At 39.6% G+C, this 20,083-nt stretch overlaps 1 protein-coding gene and 1 long non-coding RNA gene across 3 annotated transcripts in view; one reads left to right on the top strand and one right to left on the bottom strand.

Annotated features, from left to right (window-relative positions):
• LOC309357141 overlaps positions 1-4,933 on the top strand; it is a 192,997-nt gene extending 188,064 nt beyond the window's left edge. Inside the window, exon 2 of the long non-coding RNA XR_014163040.1 lies at positions 3,735-4,933. This is a non-coding gene — a long non-coding RNA (uncharacterized lncRNA). The remainder of the gene's footprint in view (positions 1-3,734) is intronic.
• The window catches only part of SNX6 (sorting nexin 6), a 29,003-nt gene continuing 13,501 nt past the window's right edge, over positions 4,582-20,083 (bottom strand). For both annotated transcript variants that reach the window (XM_081888978.1, XM_081888977.1), the window contains exons 5-14: positions 19,023-19,144; positions 18,106-18,229; positions 16,392-16,487; positions 14,377-14,482; positions 13,350-13,425; positions 8,554-8,593; positions 8,291-8,377; positions 7,247-7,406; positions 6,665-6,750; positions 4,582-5,263 (exon numbers count right to left, since the gene is read on the bottom strand). In XM_081888978.1, coding sequence (XP_081745104.1) covers positions 5,210-5,263; positions 6,665-6,750; positions 7,247-7,406; positions 8,291-8,377; positions 8,554-8,593; positions 13,350-13,425; positions 14,377-14,482; positions 16,392-16,487; positions 18,106-18,229; positions 19,023-19,144 — 951 coding nt within the window. In that variant the 3' untranslated portion in view covers positions 4,582-5,209. The remainder of the gene's footprint in view (positions 5,264-6,664; positions 6,751-7,246; positions 7,407-8,290; positions 8,378-8,553; positions 8,594-13,349; positions 13,426-14,376; positions 14,483-16,391; positions 16,488-18,105; positions 18,230-19,022; positions 19,145-20,083) is intronic.

Here is a 20,083-nt window from a genome sequence, read left to right as displayed (position 1 = left end):
ATAGAAGAGAGGATTGCAGCAAGCTCAGTTTTTCGTCTCCGAGCGCAGTATCTTCTCCGGTGCTTTATGGGATAGGACGCCCACGTTCATATCTTGACAGATACATCGTTTGGAGATAAACATTAATATGCAACTTAAGCATTTTATTTTTATTGCAGTGTGCTGCTCCTAGCCCACTAGAAAGTTTCGCTTTCCACACACCATACATGTAAATGGTTTCTCACTTGTGCGGGTTCTTTCATGTTAAGTAAGCGTTCTTCTATGAGTGAAACTACGCTCCCTGTGTGGATATCGTGACGTATATTTAATTGTGACTGATACCTATATGCTTCACCGTGCACTAGTCATGTTTTCTTGCTATTGCTTTGCGATCTTTTTGCGAATTCCGAGGTACATAGACATCAATGTTCTGAGTACGTAATGGAGAATTTCATTTTCCCATTTTTCAACACATTTCCTACATGCGTTTGGGATTTACAAACGTCTCTTTGTGTGCTCCATGCTGCACATTTTCTGAATGCACCACAGATGGGTCCTCCCATAGTTCCTTACTGTTCCGCCTGTTACCTGCTTTGTGGACTGGTGAAAAAGAAATGTCCTTCAAATTGAAAGGCAGAAGCTGAGAATCTCCTTATGGATCAAGTCCAGTTCTCTGCTATTCTCATTTTACCATTTCAAGCATATCCTTGAGGTTAACTTCTGAATATGCTAGTCTTCACTAAAACGAGCCCTTTCCTGCTGCATTTCTCTCTTCCAGTCACTAAGCACTGATCTGTTTCGTTGCACTCATGGAGGATGTGAAGCAAGTGCTGATCATGGTTCATGGACTGGGAAGAGGAGGTGGCTGGGGAGCAGGTGTGTAATGTGTAGGGAGTCCCAGGGGCCAGCTAGAGAGGCTTCAAAGGCCACATTTGACCCCCATGTCTATTTAGTCCAAGAGCCCTACAGGGGACAACTAGATGCTGATAGGAAGCCCAGAAGCAAGACATAAAGGCAACAGTCCTCTGCTTCCTCTCCTCCCAGAGCAAAAGGACCCTACAACACAGCTAAGCATTTACTTGCTGATGTCTCCCCATCTACAATATCCTGGAGAAAGAGGCTGTCTTTCCTAAGAGGAACCAAAGACTGATTTGAGGAAATATACATTAGTTACTTTTAGGCACACAAAAACCAGCCTTTTCAAATCAATCCTTGACCTCAAGGCCAATAAAAGGGATTAGATTATCAAGATCCTACAAATATGCACCACATGACTAGTAGGGGACCATGTGGTCCCCACTGTTACAAGGTGTGTGTTGGAATCCACACATGTCCAGCCCTCACAAGTACATCCACTGCCAAGAGGTTTAGGACCTTTTGCTGGAATTTAAAATGTGTGTTTGTTATGTGTTTACCCTTAGCCTTATGCCCACAAGAAGTTCACACACATGAATAATAAAGAAAGATTGGTTCATTACTTGAAATGAAACTGACAGAATATTTGGATGCTGGATGGTGTCCTGATCAAAGAAAGCAATATCTCTATCCTGCCTTGATCAAACCATATCTGGAATACTGTGTCCAGTTCTGGGCACAGCTATTTAAGGAGGATATTGACAAATTGGAATGTGTGCAGAGGGTGGCCAAGATAACCAAGGGTCTGGAAACGAAGCCTTTTGAGGGATGGTTGGAGGAATTGGTTATCAGCAACAGTGGGAAGTGCATTTTAAGAGGCTGAGGCAGGCAACACAACTCACTAGTTGATCAGGTGAAGATCATCGGGCTTGTTTGGTCTGGGAGGAGGGGTGTGACCACTCTGCTTGATTAAGCTCAGGACAGGTGAGGATCGCATGCTTTGTTAAGTGGAGAGAAACAGCTGCTCAGCTGGAGCAAGCTCAGGTGCATCAAGTAAGATTGGGAGGAATCAAACAGAAGCAAGGTTTGAAACGCTGGTTTGAAGCACTGTTGATGGACTTCAAACCTTTCTCACTGCATTGCTCCCAGGCCTATATTTGACCATTGGACTGTTTGACTTCTCTCTAGCATTGCCCTTGGGACTGTGTGCACTTTCAGCACTTACCTCAGACTATGCTGGGGGTTCAGGACACTCTACAGTTCAATGATTTTGAACAGAAATCTATTAAGTTGCCCGGCTGTATGCACATTAACTGAGAAATAAATTTCATTAAAATAAGGGTTAGCTCCAAAGTAATGTGAATAAACTCCTGCCAACCTAGCAGTTTGAAAGCATGCCAAAAGTGCAAGAAGATTAATAGGTACCGCTCCGGCAAGAAGGTAAATGGTGTTTCCATGCGCTGCTCTGGTTTCGGTGTTCCGTTGCGCCAGAAGCCGCTTAGTCATGCTGGCCACCTGACCCGGAAAAACTCTCTGCGGACAAATGCCGGCTCCCTCGGCCTGTAAAGCGAGATGAGCGTCACAACCCCTGAGTCGTCTGCGACTGGACTTAACTGTCAGGGGTCCTTTACCTTTTTAATGTTAACCACACTTGTGTCTTCCTGGCCCTCAGGATACTTTTCCTGATCTACAATGTATACTCCAGTTGAGTTTCTAATACTCCAATATTGTTTTTTTAAACAACATCCAAGCATTTTGGAGTGATTTGACCCTCTGGACTTTGCCTTTCAACTTCCTTTTTACCAACCTCATTTTGGGGACGTTTCCTATTTTTGAAATAAATGTGACCGTGTTGGATCTCCTTGGGAATTGGCCATTTAATTGCACAGCACTACGTTCACTGCTCCCAGTTGGCTCAAACCACGTACATCACACACCAAGTCCTGAGCACCACTCAATATTAAGTCAAGGGTTGCTGCCCCTCCGGTTGGTTCCAACACCAACTGTTCTAGGGCACAGTGACTTTGGGTGTCTATCAATTTTATCTCATTGTCATGACTAGAACACATATGTAGCTGGTCTATGTGAAGGTAGTTTATGTCCCTCATTACTACAACGGTCCCTCTTTTGAATGCTTCCTTGATTTCATTTTCATCTCAAGAGATAGTTCAGTCTGAGAGACAGGTGAGTTGCCTCTTCTGGATAGGGTTGCATTCCCTCTGAAGGAATATATATGTAATGGAGAATGGGGATGCTCCTGGACCCATATTAGTAACTTGAAACACAGGAGGCCTCAGTGTCTAGGACTGCCTTTTATGAGCTTTGGTTGGTAAGAGTTATGGCTGTTCCTAGACTGAGACTGCTTGGCCACCATGGTGTTGACATTGGTAATCTCAACATTGGATTACTGCAATGAACTGTATGTGGGGCTTCTCTTGGGCTCAAGCCACAAGATGCATCAGTTAAGTTGTTGACTGAGGTACCCCATTCACATCCTATAATAGCTCTGCTGAGGGAACTGCACTGTGATACCAGGTGCAAGTTCCAAGGTTTCGCTTTTAGTATTGCAAAATAATAAGGAAGACACAGTATAATATCAATTTTTTATTATTTTGTTCACAGAAGATTGAGACACGGAATTCTTTGCTGCTGCTTTATAAGTTCTAGGCCTCAGCCAGAAAACATGTAGATGTCTTATACCAATTATAGTTTATTCTGACTGGCAGGAGTTCTTCAGGATCTTGGGCAGAGAGTTTCCAGATCACCTCCTAATCCAGGCTTCCTCAACCTCGGCCCTCCAGATGTTTTTGGCCTACAACTCCTATGATCCCTAGCTAGCAGGACCAGTGGTCAGGGATGATGGGAACTGTAGTCTCAAAACACCTGGAGGCTCAGCTGAGGCTGAGGAAGCCTGTCCTAATCCTTCTAACTAAAAATGGCAGGAATTGAAGCTAGAATATTCTTGCATGGAAAGCATGTGCTCTGTTCTGGGGCATGTGCCTTCACCAGAGGGTGGATGTTAGCAGGCTATGATAGGTGGGGTGCCAGGATATTCAAGCTTCTGTCTTCAGAGGAGACACATAACCTCCTCCTGCACCATGCAACTTGTGGAAATGCTTTTTTGGCTTTAGCCTTCATCTAGGTAGAATGAGAGGGCTCCAGTACTTTTAAGAATCCTTACAGAAGGGTGAATTTTGCCTTGTATGGGCTTTTCCCATCACTGCTACAGCAATGAGGGAAACAGGATTTGGTTAACAACAACAACAAAATCTTTCTGTTCACCCCTTTAGAAATTTACAATAGATTCAAAATCTAGGCCTGGCAATCACAATCAAAATCCAAGCTGAAGTTTTCCTACAGCTTTTGATACACAACTCTTCATTTTCAAGCTGAAATCTAAGCCTTACAGAGCTATACTGTAAGGAAGGAAGTCCTCAATGGAAAGTGTCAGGTTGCAGCTGTAACCTGTATTCCTACAAAACAGTAATCATGTACGAAACAGTATCTGTCATTGAAATTCTACAAACTTGCTTATTCATTTCAGTGGAAGAGGTTTCAAACATTCCTTCTTTTGTTCATGCAGAGCTGCTCTTTCCATAAAGAATGGAGAAACTCAAATAGGGTTTCCGTGTGTGCTTGTTATATTTTATGGTATTTAAGAGGGAACCGACAAAATTAACACCTGAGTATGACGTGAAGAAAATTGTAAATTCACAAGACAATGACTACAAAATTTTAGAAAAAAAATCACTGATTTCACAGTTTATTTTACAATAATTGGGATTAGTCTACAAGTTAAGGCAAACATACTAATGCATTTGCTTTCTTTTGAAGTCCTATTATAAAGATTACATAAAGTTTGCTCCAAAATTTCTAGGAAATGTTTGTTATTTGAAAAAAGTTAAGATGCTTGATAACATTATGTGGAATAACCAAGACAATGCTTATAGCAACAATATTCAAACACCTAGTGGCAATATTTAATCCATTTGAAAACCAATTGTTTCAAATCCTCAACTTCAGAAGTTACAAAGGTACTAAGAGTGGCAGCAATATTTAATACTAGCTTTAACATGAACATAATTCTATTGGCTACTTTCACAAAAGAAAAAAGACCCAGAATTTGGTTTTCTGAACAATATGAACATACAATGATTAAATTAATGTGTAAATATTTGTGTATAACAACAAGTATGCTGTTGCTTCATATGATCTGGAATTATTCTGGTGGGCTTAATGCTTTTGGGCAGAGGGGGAGCTTGTTTATGTGTCCTTTGTCAATCTATTTCTCCAGCAAGTTGTAAATGTCAATTCAGAGTCAGGAAGTAAACTCCAGTGGAAGGCAGCCCTTATTAATGGGAGGACAGATTCAGGTTTATGTATCTCCATTTAACACTGACAGACAGCTCTGCAACAGCTGTAAGTTACCCTGTAGTAAGAAAAAGAGCATAAAACAGAAGTTACTGCCTATCCTCCGTCTTCTATAGTTCAAAATCTATATATCCAGTGAAGCTGCAAATACATATAGGTTAGCCTTTTCTAACGTGTTGCCTCTGGACCAGAACTGCCATCATCCTTGTCCATTGGCCATGCTGGCTGGGACTGATGGGATTTGTAGCCCAAAGCTTCTACAGGGGAAGGCTGATAATAGGTTAACTGACAAGGTAAGCATTCTTATGTAAGCAGTTCTCAATTCTCTTTTATATGGAATGCTGAGATTTTGCAGATGTTCTAGATATTCATTTTCATCAATGTCTATCACTGACATAAACGTGTTCAATAGGAGCACAGACAAAGGCCATTTTTCCTCAGGGGAGCAGCTTGCAATCACTCCTTTCATTCTGTATCTTCATTAGTGCACATAATGGCTGCCGCAATAGATCACGCCAGAGTTACATTGTCACTACCCTGGCTGGAACCTGGTCTCAGAACACCCCAGACATTTCTCCACATTACTGGGGTGTCTGGATTTTCCATTCCAAGTGCAATTCTATATGCTGCACCATATTAAGATCAATTTTAAATCATGAACACAAAAACCTTATTAACAGGAAGACAGAATCTTCTCCTACTGTTACAACTGATTCAAAGAACAAACTTTTATTTTTTTGAGGTGGAATAAGAATGTCAAGTATGCAAGCATAATTTGCCTAATAACTATTAGCCTTTGCCCATGAGAAAGGTCACTGTTCAAAATGTGTGAGCAATCTTGAAACAAGTTGCTACTTTCAAACGTAATCTTGGGGCCTCTCGCTTTTTGGGGTGATGATGCCCCCTCACTGGCATATCAGAACCAAGTAACACCAACCAGTAACTCAACTTAAGTAACATGATTCATAAACGTAGGTGAACTCTCTCTTGCTATTACATTATTATGCAGAAGTGGGTTGTTGTTTTTTTTCTAAATTAGAGGCATCTCTCACTTTTTGGCCAGAATCTCTGAGGTGGCTCACAACTTTTGTATGAGGGCAGAAAGCAGCACCCCCAAAATTTCAGCTTCCTTCTTTTTATTTTTAAATGGTGGGGGCTGAAAGGCCAAGTAGAAAAGACTTCTAAAAGAGAACACAGTACTCAGGTTTTCCCCATCAGAAAAAACTGTGGATACAAATGCAAAGTGGAACTAGTGCTCCAATACCTCCATTAATTTCAGTTTAACTTGCTGCCTCTTAAGGCCCATCAGTATAACTGCCTTTCTAACTCAGGGTGCAGTCCTAAATGTTTCAAAGCAACCATGTTATTTTCCCACTTTTATCTTTTTGGTGGAGTATCTATTCTGTTAAATTCTGCTATTAAGTGTAAGTAATTAAGCTAGAAGGAAAAATATTACCACCTTAGCATGCTTTAGTTCCAATTCTGCCAGTTCTACTAGATTCTTCCGGAATGCAGCAACTCTTCTAGTTTTAAAGTCTATAAGTTCTGCAGGGAATAAAAGTTTGGTATTCTATTAATACAATATAGAAGTGGATAAGACAATCCTACCTAGACCTAAACACGTGTAACTCATTGGAGTCTCACTTGGTTTTAAATTCAGAGCTGCTGTTGGATTTAAGGATTCAATCCATTAAATGCTATGTGTATCTATGGGCAGAGATGTCAGTCCAACAGTATTAAATATCCAAATCATGTGAACTGGCACAGCTAGTCGATCATACTGCTCATATATGAGCAGTCTTCATCAGATTCACATATTTAACCAATTCTATGCAACCAGCCTTTGCATTTTGATATAGGAAATAACACAAAACTAACTTTCAAAATGCAGCAGTTTTTCTGTTTGTTGGTGTAGTTTTACAATGGGATTTTTAATAAAATCAAAATCAGTTCTAATTCATTTATATCTGAAATGATAAAATTAGCTCTTTTAAGTATATATAAATTTAAAAACTACCACGTTCCAAGAATGTTCAAATACCTTGTTTTGCTGATTCAGATATTTTTTCAAATTTCTGACAGCAAATTTGCTGAGTAGTTTCAGCTTGTAGCACATCTTTGTTCTTCGCTCTTGCTTTGTCCAGAGCCTTGTTAGCATTTTCATAATCCACTAATGACCTCGATCTTCTATACAGAAGGTCCTGCAACGAATAAAATAAGTAATAAAATCTACAGATTTTCACTTCCCTGTCCTCCTGGCAACAATCCTCTGGGTTAGCTTTTCAGCAAGAATGAGAGACACTAATTACCCCGTGTGTGTGTGCACATGGGGCTATGAGGAACCAAATATATATAGGGGAAAATGGTATAATGCTTTGGTGGTTCTACCTTCTTGTACCAAATATATTATTGCTAGAGTAAAAATCTATTCAGGATTGCACATATTCTTTTGAGATCATTAGTTAAAGCATGTGAACGTTCTCAGTTTTCACTGAGTTACTCTGATATTAATTTAGGATATTCATACCCCATATTCCAATTTTAGCAATATTTTTATTTATTTGTTTTCTTATATTTACAGTCAAACCTCGACCCTCGAACGTAATCCATTCTGGAAGCCCATTTGGCTTCCGAAATGTTTGACAACTGAATTGCAGCTTCTGGTTGGTTGCAGGAGTTTCCTGCACTCACCGGAAGCCGCATGGGATGTTTGGCTTCCAAAAAACTTTCAAAAATCGGAACATTTACTTCCGGGTTTTTGGCGTTCAGGAGCCAAAACGTTCCAAAACAGGTGCTTGGGATCCGAGGTTTGACTGTATATCATTCCAAGGCAGCATACATGTGATGATCAACAGGCAATTACCCATTCAAAGCACTGACCAGACCCAGACCTGCTTACCTTCAGCTAGGCCACTCATCTATTACTGTATCAAGTAATACTTTACGACCTTGTGCTACTGACTGATAAAAATCCAATATAAATCCTTTAAAATGTTCACTTTTCCAGTTAGATCATTTTCTTTAGATGTGCTCCAAGGTGGCCTTTTAATAAAGCATACTTCTAACAGCAAAAATATAGATTCACCTTTGCAGCTTGTGATTCTCTCAGATAATATTTCAGAAGGTCTGAAAGTTTAAGGTCTTCATCAGCAGACACTCGTGCCTCTATTTTCTACACCAGAAAAAAATATATTTCAGAAGCAATACTTTATGTAAATAATAATCAGAAGATTATATTTTAGAATGCACCACAGCTATGGACACAATACAACAAAGGCAGACAGTATGGAAAACGGAGGAACAGAAAACCAATCCAGTTGAAATATTACAATCCTTCATAATACGTACCCTTGTTTTGTCAAACAACTCTGATACTTTCAGGAAAAATCTGTGAATGGAAAGTGAATTGTGAATGGGTTTAGTCCATATCTGTGCACTAAAAATATTATTTCTAGCTTGACTATTTGTTTCATGCAGGTGGGATTTTGCCTGATGAGCAGCAAAACCAATCACACACAAAAACAGTCTTGGTACCTCAAATAAAGGGGAGGGGAGAAAGAACTGCTTGCCAGAAAGGTTCCTCACCCCTGCACTACAGAGACAGGAGGAATCACTTTCTCATCACTACAGAGATAGGAGGCACCACATGCTTGTGACTCTTCCAGTTTACCAGCTTCTTCGGGCCATATCTGCTTGCATAGCCTTGGAACTGTGAATTCCATTAAATACTTCTTATTAAAGTGTCAAAAACAGATATCGATAAATGAACATTTTTACTTAGAGTGGTGGCTATTTTGGACAAAGGTGAACAGTTTATAAGGAATGTATTTTTACCCATATTCTCTTTGAAACCAGCAAGAGGCTCAGAGTTTTTCATTGGTACTAAATCAAATACTTCTAGTTATGAACTTAATTTGTTCTGCAGGTCCGTTCTTAACCTGAAACTGTTCTTAACTAGAGGCGTGCTTTCGCTAATGGGGCGTCTTGCTGCCACTGCGCCGCTGGCACACGATTTCCTTCTCATCCTGGGGCAAAGTTCTCAACTCAAGGTAACCCTTCCAGGTTAGCGGAGTTTGTAACCTGAAGCGTTTGTAACCTGAGGTGTTTGTAACTCGAGGTACCACTGTATTTCTTTCTTACTGAATGTGCAGTTAATAAATGGCAGACTAGAGGTACAACCCAGGTAAGTTGAAGGAGATCGAAAAGTGAAAGTGAAATTGTTAGCTATATACAGTGGTATTCAGTGCTAGCCCTACTTAGGGAAGACCCTCTTAAATTAAGGAACATGGCTAATCTAGGTTCATTAATTTCAATCGGTCTACTCTGTGTAGTACTTAGTTGAAGACAATCCATATTCTTTTAAAAAAAAACTTAAGACTCCTGCTAAGCTTATTTCAGTAACATTTTCAATGAATTATCATCACAGTAGAGGTAAAAATCAACCTCAAGCAGAAAAACAGAGCTCATCTCCTTTTTTTTGCAGGCAGTTGTAATAGTTATTTTGCACATGTTTTTATTGCTACTCATTACAGTTATAATCATGATGGTATAGGTTAGATGCAGATAGTAAATTCCCTGCCTCACTGCCTTTCCAAGCAGACCAATGGGCACAGTTACTTAAAAAATCAATATAAAATATTTAAAGCTCAACTGAAAAACGAATCATAGCTGCAATATGATATCTACAGATCACCTTCCGGCCTAATACTAGACAAGAGAGCAAGGGTATGACCCAACAAACGTGCAAATCCAGATTCTATTCAAGACAAGGCCATGCTTGCTGGAGACACTGGCCTTCAAAGCTGTACCAGAGAAGGTAGGCCTAGCATATATATTGAAGCCTGGGGTTTTCAACACCATTTCCAAGACCTCACATAGGGAGACAGTACATCTAACCATCTTTATTACATCTCAAAAATCCAGAACTGGGTACATCAAATGGGAAGACTGCTGGATAGGATGCCATAGAAACTCTGTGCCCGCTCACCCATCAAGTTTGCTACACTCAAAATGCAAACAGACACAACTGAAAAATACTAACTTCACCCCCATTCAGAATCAAATCCTGGATAGAAAATATGTCAGTGCTGATATAACATTCAGCAGCAAGACTTATAGACCTAATAGACTGTATATGTGATAGCTAGGAGAAGAGGTTGCAGCTACAGCTTTTCCAGTGGTTCTGTTCTCCCCTGTATAGTACTGTATACCCAAATCATGTTTCCCACTCAGAAAGCGCATCCTACTCATTGTTGCTAACAGTCACTCTCAGAACAGGGAAACAGGTCATTATAATGTTACTGAGCTAAAACTGCATCCAAAAAATTACTAAGTGAATGAATGTTACTCTCAAAAGTACCTTCCTAATATGGACAATACAGCAAACAGCTTTTTATTTTGAAGCCAACATATCTGCAGTTTAGGTTCAATTTTTAAATCCTGTACATTGCTCTTTTCTAAATATTATTGGGTGAGAAATTGCAAGTCATTGACTACACAGACCAGTTATTGAGTGGTCACTTAAATCTCTAATTTAGGCCAATGTGGCAATTAGTGTTTACTGTTGTATATATTCATTCTGATTTTTTCTTTTATTTCTCCTGTAAGCTGCTTTGAATGGATTTCTGTCAGAAAAAGCTAAATAAAAGCTAATTTCAAGTCCTACATTTGCAGAAGTATTGCTTTTTATTAAAGTTTCTAATGGTATCACAATAAGATAGTGATAATAATTACAACATTACCAGCACAGTTCTTGATCTTGCAGTCAAGTCCTGCCCACAACTCCCTCTCTATAGTCAGAAAGGTATTAGGCAAGGGCAGTGTGATCAAAGGGCTAGGCGAATGGAACAAGAGACTGTCTCAGCTTCTGTCTCTCCATTCCTCCATTTGTGTGACCAGACAAAAGGCTCAAGTAAAGAGTCAAATATTTAGGCATATCCCAAAATGCCACCCAAACATCACAGCACTTTGCATGCAGAGTATATAATCTTCTTAGTCCCAAGCACTGTAAAGTTAATAAATTTCAAGCTCCACATAATCTAAGCGGGCCAAGGCAATACTAGGAAAATATTACTGGTTTTTGTATGAAGTGGTTAGCTCCTTTCAGCTTTACAAATAAACACTAGTATAAACAAGATAGGACAGGGGACAACAGCCTTTTTCAGGGTTACTAGACAGACTTAAAACAAGTCAGGGTCAAAAGTCAGAAAATTAAGACAATTTATGGTAGCAATGTTACAAGGCTTCTGCAGCTTGCAAATATTTGTTAGACTTGCATTTTTTAGGTCTTTGTATCTCAGCAGTTTTTACACCGATAAAAGTGTTTTTTCTGCTGTCATTTACTGCACATGGAAAATTAAACAGAATTTGCAGGCTTAGAATTCCTGGAATTTGAGGTCAAACAAAGTAACAAGTCCTCTTTAGAATCAAAACCATGGGGGGAAAGTCACATAGCTCAGCTATCTCACTTGGAGCATGTAGGCCCTAGAGAACTGGAGGGAAAGGGGTTTTTTGCACTCTTCTAAATATATGTGTAGGGGACGCGGGTGGCGCCGTGGGTAAAACCTCAGTGCCTAGGGCTTGCCGATCGCATGGTCGGCGGTTCGAATCCCCGCGGCGGGGTGAGCTCCTGTCTTTCGGTCCCAGCTCCTGCCCACCTAGCAGTTCGAAAGCACCCTTAAGTGGAAGTAGATAAATAGGTACCGCTTTATAGCGGGAAGGTAAACGGCGTTTCCATGTGCTGCGCTGGTGCTGGCTCGCCAGAGCAGCTTCGTCATGCTGGCCACGTGACCTGGAAGTGTCTCCGGAGAGCCCTGGCCCCCGGCCTCTTAAGCGAGATGGGCGCACAACCCTAGAGTCGGACACGACTGGCCCGTACGGGCAGGGGTACCTTTACCTTTACCTTAAATATATGTGTGCATTCTATGTTCTGGAAAAGGGTGGGGATGATGATGTAGCAACATCTATGTTGCTAGCTGCCAAATTCATAGTGAATTACCTGGTTATTAGCCTAATTCTGTTTTGGCAGGGGGAAAGGGAGTTGCATTTTGGCTTAAAACAGCCAGGGTTATTATGCCTACTACCTGCCTTTAGGAAGCATATCTAACCACTTATTCAGGCCAGAGTGAAAGTACAGTATTAGACAAAGATCTCTTGACATATGGTACCAGAAAATGTGGTTCTCAGGCTGAGGACCAAGTTACACTACAGTTTTATGACAAGGAGCAGGAGCAGCTACACACAAATGCACAAACAGATTGAAATCTTAGAGATACCACTTTGATAAAACTACAAACCACTGTAGGAGCTCAAGATGCCTGTCTCAACAATCTGAAGAAGCCCAGAAAAGCACCAGAATCGTGAAATGAAGGAAGAGTAATTTACTAGTGAACTTTTATTCAATTAAGACAACATTTTTGGCCATACAGTGTGATTCCCCCCCCCCAGAAAGTAGCTTTAATGCTTTATACACTTAAAGTACCTAGGCCTATACAATTATGTGTAACAGCATGTGAGGTGGCCTTGATTTAAATTTGATTTAAATTTTCAATTTCAAGTTTGGTGCAAAAAATCAAAGAATGTGAATTCACTGCACTGCCCCCATTGAACAAAAGTATCTGTACAGTTTTTGGTTGCCATCTGAACAAATTTACCCATGAATAAACATGTATATTAACTAATTATATCATTCTCAATGCATTAAAATTATATCATTTTCAATGCATTAAAATGAATATTCTGCTATTTTAAATGAAAATTCTCTAATATTCTCATTAATTGAGAATATTCTCAAGAATATTCTCCGAAAGATTATTCTTGAGAATTTAACATCACTACCTTCATTTCTCTCAAATGCCACTGACCTCAGTTAAGCAGCTGCACTATTGAGATGATTCTTTTAAGTTGTTATTCTGAGGAAAGCAAACACAGTAACATCCTGCCACAATTCCCTGCTATATTAAAAAGTTATTTCTATTCCCAACAGTCACCACATTAAAGGAGGTAAAACACCATGTGTGCAGGAAACAAACCAACCAGATGCCATCTTTGAAAAACAAGAATTAAGTACCACTAATATTAGGTAGACATAACTTTACAAAATCCTGTTCAGAGTCCATGTTTCATCATTTAAAAAAAATACTTACTTGCATATATCTGTGGAATCTTGTGTTCCCAATGTATACAATGAAGAGCCAATTCTATTGCAGTCATCTGCAACATCTGGAAAAGAAAAAGCACTCCAATTGTTTCATTATACCACAAAAGGATTCCCAAACACATTAACATCAGACAATGTACTATACTCCAGCTTACTTTCCAGTATTTGCAGGACCCAAGTCTGCAAATCAATACTGTATACAGTAGTAGACGTGGAACTAAATAAATGTCATATTGCTTAAGCTTTGCCATATTTGCAAATCACACATTTGCAAACCACTGCTAGAATGAAATTTGATTGTAGGAGTTAAGCATACCATTTGGAATCCTGGGAATCCTACCTTAATTAATTTAATAATGCTGTTTAAAAGTTACCCAATAAACAGGAGTGATCCATTTTAAAGCCCAAGAGTTTCTGGAGCTCCCAAATGTGTGGATTTGAGGGAAACTGCAGCCTGGCCTCATTCACATGCAGCAAGTCATGATTTGTTTTAACTATGGGTTTGGTTGAACAAACAAGGATCAGTCTTGCAGATGTGAAACGTAACCGTGGCTTGTTTTGCCTAATGTTGGCTCATTACGCATAATAAACCACGATTAGCGCAAGCCAAGTGTCATCAGCCTGCTTCAAATCATGGTTCGGGTGCATTTGGAAATTCAAACAAACCGCAGTTAAACTAAACAAACTATGGCTTAGGAATGTGCTTGTGGAAACTCTGCAGTGCAGGGGTGGGCGAAGTGCCAAAAAGATAAGAGGGAACAGACTTCTGTCCATATCCTTCAACATCTGGTCTTACTTCCTATCTATTTCTCTCATCACTAAGTCATTAATATTTCTCTGTTATCCCAAATATTCTTTTGCTTGCAGAAATATTCTAGAACGCTAGAACACTTCTATTAATATGCAACCTATAAACAGATTTATGCAATTTTGCATCATTTATACCAAGGTCCAAAACCAGGTTTCTTTGAAATGTGTCATCCGTGTGTCTGTTCCAAGAAAACCATACTTACTTTTGTGGGATCTTGTCATTTTATCAGACTTCATAGAGGAATCCTTGACACGGTTGTGGTACTCTACAAGGAATGTTCTTTCATGTTCAAAGAAGTCATCTACATCCTGCGTAGCAATACAGAATCATTTTTCAAGGATGCAATTAGCCACTGGCATCCTTGCCTACAGCAAAATAGAGCTGTCTTCAACAAACAAATGAGGAAGCCCCAGGACAAAAAGAGCAACAAGGTGGCCGTAGTTCACTGCAGAACTTAAAGGGCAAAAGGAAGGAAGACATTCCATCGTGGTAGCTATGAGACAAGACCAAAAAAAATAATCTGTCTGAAATTAGTTTACATACTGGAAAGCTTGGGTAAAGGGGAAGAAAAAATATTCTCTTGGCAAAAGAGGCATCAGATTTAGCACTAGGCAACTCTCCCTGGGAAGGGGATTTTGCAGAAGGCCTGGGGAAGTAGAGCTTGGAAGGAACTCTAAAAGTTACTTGATCAGGCATGTGGAACCAGTGGCCAACAATAGTTTTTAAAACTTGCCAGGCTCAGTATCAAAAGTATCTACGCACTAAAAATTTTATTCAGTTGTCTCTTCGTGTCTGATGGGTTACCATGGGAATGGTATAAGAAGTTAAAATGCATCAGTAAAATTCTCCATGTACTTCCTGGAAGCTAGGAAATATTCAGAGAGTGTAAGAAATGCCTTCACATGAATACTTGGCACTTGATCAATATCAACATAGCAGAGAAGCAATTTTTTGCAGAACTCATCAATATTGAAACGTTGAGGGATAGAAACTCCTAAATGGAATATTTTTAATCACTGGGACTATGATAGTCCATGAACTTTTCAGAAGGTGATGGTCCACATTCCAAACACAGCCATTTGGTTACCACATTTCGGCATGCAAATCCCTGAAGTTTCAATTCCAGTATCGGAAACTCAATGCTGTAACTACTGTATTATGTGTGAATTTTGTAATCATATATTATTTTAGTTGCAAGTATAAGACAAGGAAATTATAAACTGAGGTTATTTCCTTGGCAAGCATTTAACGGATAGATTGATTGCATGGAGAAAGCAGCTCTCTAGAAGGCAAAACCAGTTAAGAACCAGCTTGCAATTTCTACTCCTGAAATAATTGCAACTGCATATTCCTTCTGGAGAGCTACAAAGATCCAAAGCTGCCCAAGGACACCACTCCCGAGCAATGTCCCCTCTAACTCCCACAACAGCCTTCATAAATGTTCCTTGCAACATGCTCACAATATGACTAAAACCTGCCACTTTTTAAAAATGGAGATGTTCTGTAATATTACTGTTACATGGAATACAAATAATCTATGGAAACTTCTTGAGCTCACTTATTAGCTACTAGTCACAATGACTGTGTACTACTAGTCTTCCCACCTTGGATCAAATCTATGCTTCCAGGTGTCATACGAAAGCTGCAGAGATAGTGCAGAGATAGTGTGCACCCCAGAAATGATTTCTTTTAGCTTCTTCCTTCTGGAAGAAGGTACAGGGTTATAAAGATTAGGACTAGCCGCCTGAGAAACAGTTTCTATCCAAATGCGATTTTGGTTTTAAACGCAGTGTAAGGTAGTCTCTATGGGAGTATATTGTATTTAATTATGGGGTATCAGAGTTTTTAGGGGGCTATCCAGGCTGGGATAGCAGGCTTGTTGGTTTTTGAATGTCTGTAGATTTTTTCAATTTTGTTGTTCCGTATGGGACATTGACAATAAAGACTATCGTATTGTATTGTATCGTATCATAGTATCTGAGACGGTATGCCTCTGAATACCAATTACTGAAGAGCATGAGAGGGACAGCGCTGCTGCTGCTCTCATGTCCTGCATCTGGCTGGCTACTATGAGAGCACGATGTGGGACTAGACAGGCCTTTGGCTTGATCCAGCAGGGCTTTTCTTATGTTGGTATCTTGCCACATTCCCATTGGCAAAGCTGTAGAATATTCACAACGGAGGTACAGATATATTAAATGGCTAAATAGGAATCACCTTTACTCCAGAAACGATCACACCATCTGCAGACTTAACCATGTTTTTGAAGAAGTCTTCAAGTTTCTCTTTCTTATTTTTCCCACGGACACTCAACTGAAATACAGAAAAACACAGCATCTGGTTACTGTGCCTCCTTTCTTCAGCATTCTTGCATCTGTTCTAATTTTATGTTAGCCCGAATCCATTTTATGGTTGTGTGCCACAAAAGTATTTTTTTAAAAAAAAATTAAATACTTAGTCCAAGCAACTTTTGTTTTCAGAAAGTCAAAATGTAATAGTAAAAGTAATTCTACATACAAATCAGTGGGATAAACTTAGATTAAATCCTGTTACTTGTTGTTGGCAGCTAATTTAATTATGCTTCTTATAAAATTTCTGTCCTGAATCTACTGCCAATCAGTTAGGAATATCAGTCCACTGGTTCATCTAGCTCAGGATTGTCTAGAACAGGGGTTGTCAACCTGGTCCCTACCGCCCACTAGTGGACGTTTCAGGATTCTAGGTGGGCGGTAGGGGTTTCTATGGCACAAGCTGAATCCTCCTGCTATCGAGCACTGGTAGGAGGTAATGAAATTTTACCATCAAGAAAGATGCATTAGTGGGTGGCAGGTATAAAATGGTTGACCAACTCTGGTCTATATCCATGGTTCCCAACATGGGGAATATAGACCAGTGGTTCCCAAAAAAGGCTGGGAACCACTGGTCTATATTGACTGGCAGTGGCCCACTCTCTAGGGTTTCAGACTGAGGTGTCTGATCCCAACTTGTACTTTTTTCATTGCTATTACACTATCAGCTTTTAACTGAGCTATCCATCATGAGCAAGATCTGTCCTGTAATGTCACAGCCAGTTCAGACTGTTCATACATGAAATTAAGATTTTTGTCCCGGTCTGCATCATTTTACAATTATAATGAATCCCAGTTATATTGTATGTCATTTTAAATGTGTTTGTGGAAGGGGGCTTCTTGGTTTGTTCTTGATTTTATTATGTCTTTTCTGTTCTTTTGTATTTTTATGTTGTGAAGCAGCCTATGATCTTTGGATTAAGGGTGCTATCTAAATGTAATAAATAAAAACATTTTGCTTCTCATTCACCCAATTGCAGAAGATTCTTTTGGAGATTTCCATGGTCCTCTTAAGCTATCCTGAGCAACTTGCTGTTGCTTGAAAACACATCTGCCTCAGGGCTTGCTTTTGACTCGAGATCAACCATGAGCAAGTTAAATAGCACCCCACATTTCATATCTTTGGGGGAATCCTACTCCTCAATTTCTTCCATTGGGATAATTGTTCCTCTATTCGTACTCTGTGCCTCCTGCTCTTTAACCAATTTCCACTTCATAAGAAGACCTGTCCCCTTATTCCATGAGAAAGTTTAGCTTTTGATAAAGGACTCTGTCAAAAGGTTTTAGGAAATCCGAGTTAGATCACCTCATCAAGATGACATACTCAGAAATTCTAAAGGTATGGAAAGGCAAGGCTTGTTACAGAAACTATGCTGATGTTTCCCCAGCTGGATTTGTTATATTCATGCTTAATTCTATCTTTAAACAATACTTCCTGCCAATTTATCCATTAGTTTCTCACATTGTATTTGAAAATAAGGGGGCCTTTTTCTTTATCTTATTTCAAAATAAGATAAACTTATTTATAAATCTTATGACACACAAACTGTCGTAAATTGCTCCAACGAAGGAAATATACTCACATCCTGATTATATTCCAAGAAGACATGGAAATTTAAGTCTTTTCTCAAAATGGGATGAGCTGCTACACGACACAAGAAGACTTCATGCATGGCTACGGTCTTCTTGAAGATTGCCAAATACTCACTAAATATTTAAAAACAAACCAACAGCAGAGGTACAATTATAGAAGTAGAATTTCTACATTAAGTACAAAACATTTCAGCCAGTAACTTACAACAGACTGTTGACTTTCAAGCACAATGCAGTATGTTGTATTTAGTACCCACCCATTTTTTTTTGGCCCATGTTGCTAGATCACGATGTTGCCATTACCATGGGAGCCACAAAAGAAGTAGAATTGCGCTTTCAAGGTCTAGCCCCTAGGCTTCACAACTCTGTAGCCATAATTCACATCCCTCAGACCTCTAAAACTTCCCTTGCCTCTGTATTTCAGTTCTGGCAATAATATAAAAGTGTTTCTGAGATGTGAATGTATTTTATGTCCCAGTCCTTTCTTCATGTCTCTACCACCTATTATTTGCTGAGGTCCCTGCTTTTCCCTGCTTTGATATACTTTCTTTGGCCTTTGTGAACATTTGCCATGCAAATGTTGAAAATAAGTTTATAAATAAATACATCCTCTCAGAATTGTTTCAAGGCTTAAAACACTGCATCAAATTCATCCAAGCTAGTATAGGATTCAAAATGTGATTACATTCTTTTTCAAAAAAGAAATGTAGCTTCTCTCACATTGAGCATCTCCCCACCCAACCTTCCATGCTTCTCACCATTTTGGCCATTACATGTACACTTTTCATCATGATAATTTACTAGTTACTTGCTTGGGGGTCATTGCTCAACTCTGCTTCTTACAGTGGAAGTGACTAAAAAGTACTAGAAAGCTGGAAGTACAGGAAGTACTAAAATATACACATACGCTTCTAGTTCTTGCTTCATCTTGGTGAATTCTTCCTTAGTCATCGATCCTTCTCCTTCACCAAGCTTCTGTAATTTCTCTCTTGAGGCATCAAAATCAGGCCTTGGTGGTGCTGGTGGAATCTGTCAAATGAGTACATCAGAATGTACTTCTGAATTCTTGTCAAAGCAAAAAGTTTCCAAACCAAGATACAATAAGCTGCTTATGAACCTGGATACAAATATTTCTCTCCATGTGACAGCCACCTTCCTAGGTCTCATGCCATTTAAGTGGAAGGAGTTCCTAGCTAAAACTGAGTATATCCTTCTGCTCCAGCCTACCCTTCCCCTTTAAAGCCACCAGATAAAATGACACCAGACTGGCTACCTGCAGATACAGACTCCTTCTGCCTTTGACAGGCCTCTCCCACTAGGCTATAGGTAGTCATGGAGCCCCTCAGACAAGAGATGTGCCAAACTTCTCTTCTGTAATGAAATTCTGTCTTCCCAATTGAACCCCGGGGGCTGTTCCGGGTTTCACAAGTTAACCTTATAATTCCTCAATAAACAGACAAGAAAGATATTCCACACACAAAGAAGATATTTATTCCCATATAATACATAACAGTCGACCCAATAGCTCAGTTGGTAGAGTACGAGACTCTTGATCTCAAGATTGTGGATTTGAGTCCCATGTTGGGCAAAGGTTCCTGCTCTGCAGCAGGTTGGACTAGATTACCCTCGCAGTGCCTTCCAACTCTACAATTCTGTTATTCTATAATTTAGCATCACAAAATTGAGTGAGTCCTAAAAACCTCTCTCAGATTTGTATCAAAGGAGATGGACATTCAAGTAAGGACAATATAAATAGTCCTGGGCAGTAAAGTCTAATTGCTTCACACTCCATGCTACTCAAGTTGTTGGGGGGGGGGGGAATGTTGCCTCATGACAGAGTTAGCTGTGCATATAGATGTGAAGTGTTATTTTAAAAATACAATTATTTGCTTGTACTATATTTAAAGCTGCTGCGCTTGATTCACCTATTCTAATTAGTGGGCTTCTTAAGGTTAGATTAAGTTCCTA

The sequence above is a fragment of the Podarcis melisellensis genome, assembly GCF_964234715.1.
Source record: "Podarcis melisellensis genome assembly, chromosome: 1".
Taxonomy (NCBI): Eukaryota; Metazoa; Chordata; class Lepidosauria; order Squamata; family Lacertidae; genus Podarcis; species Podarcis melisellensis.
This window is presented reverse-complemented; position numbering and strand designations above follow the sequence as displayed.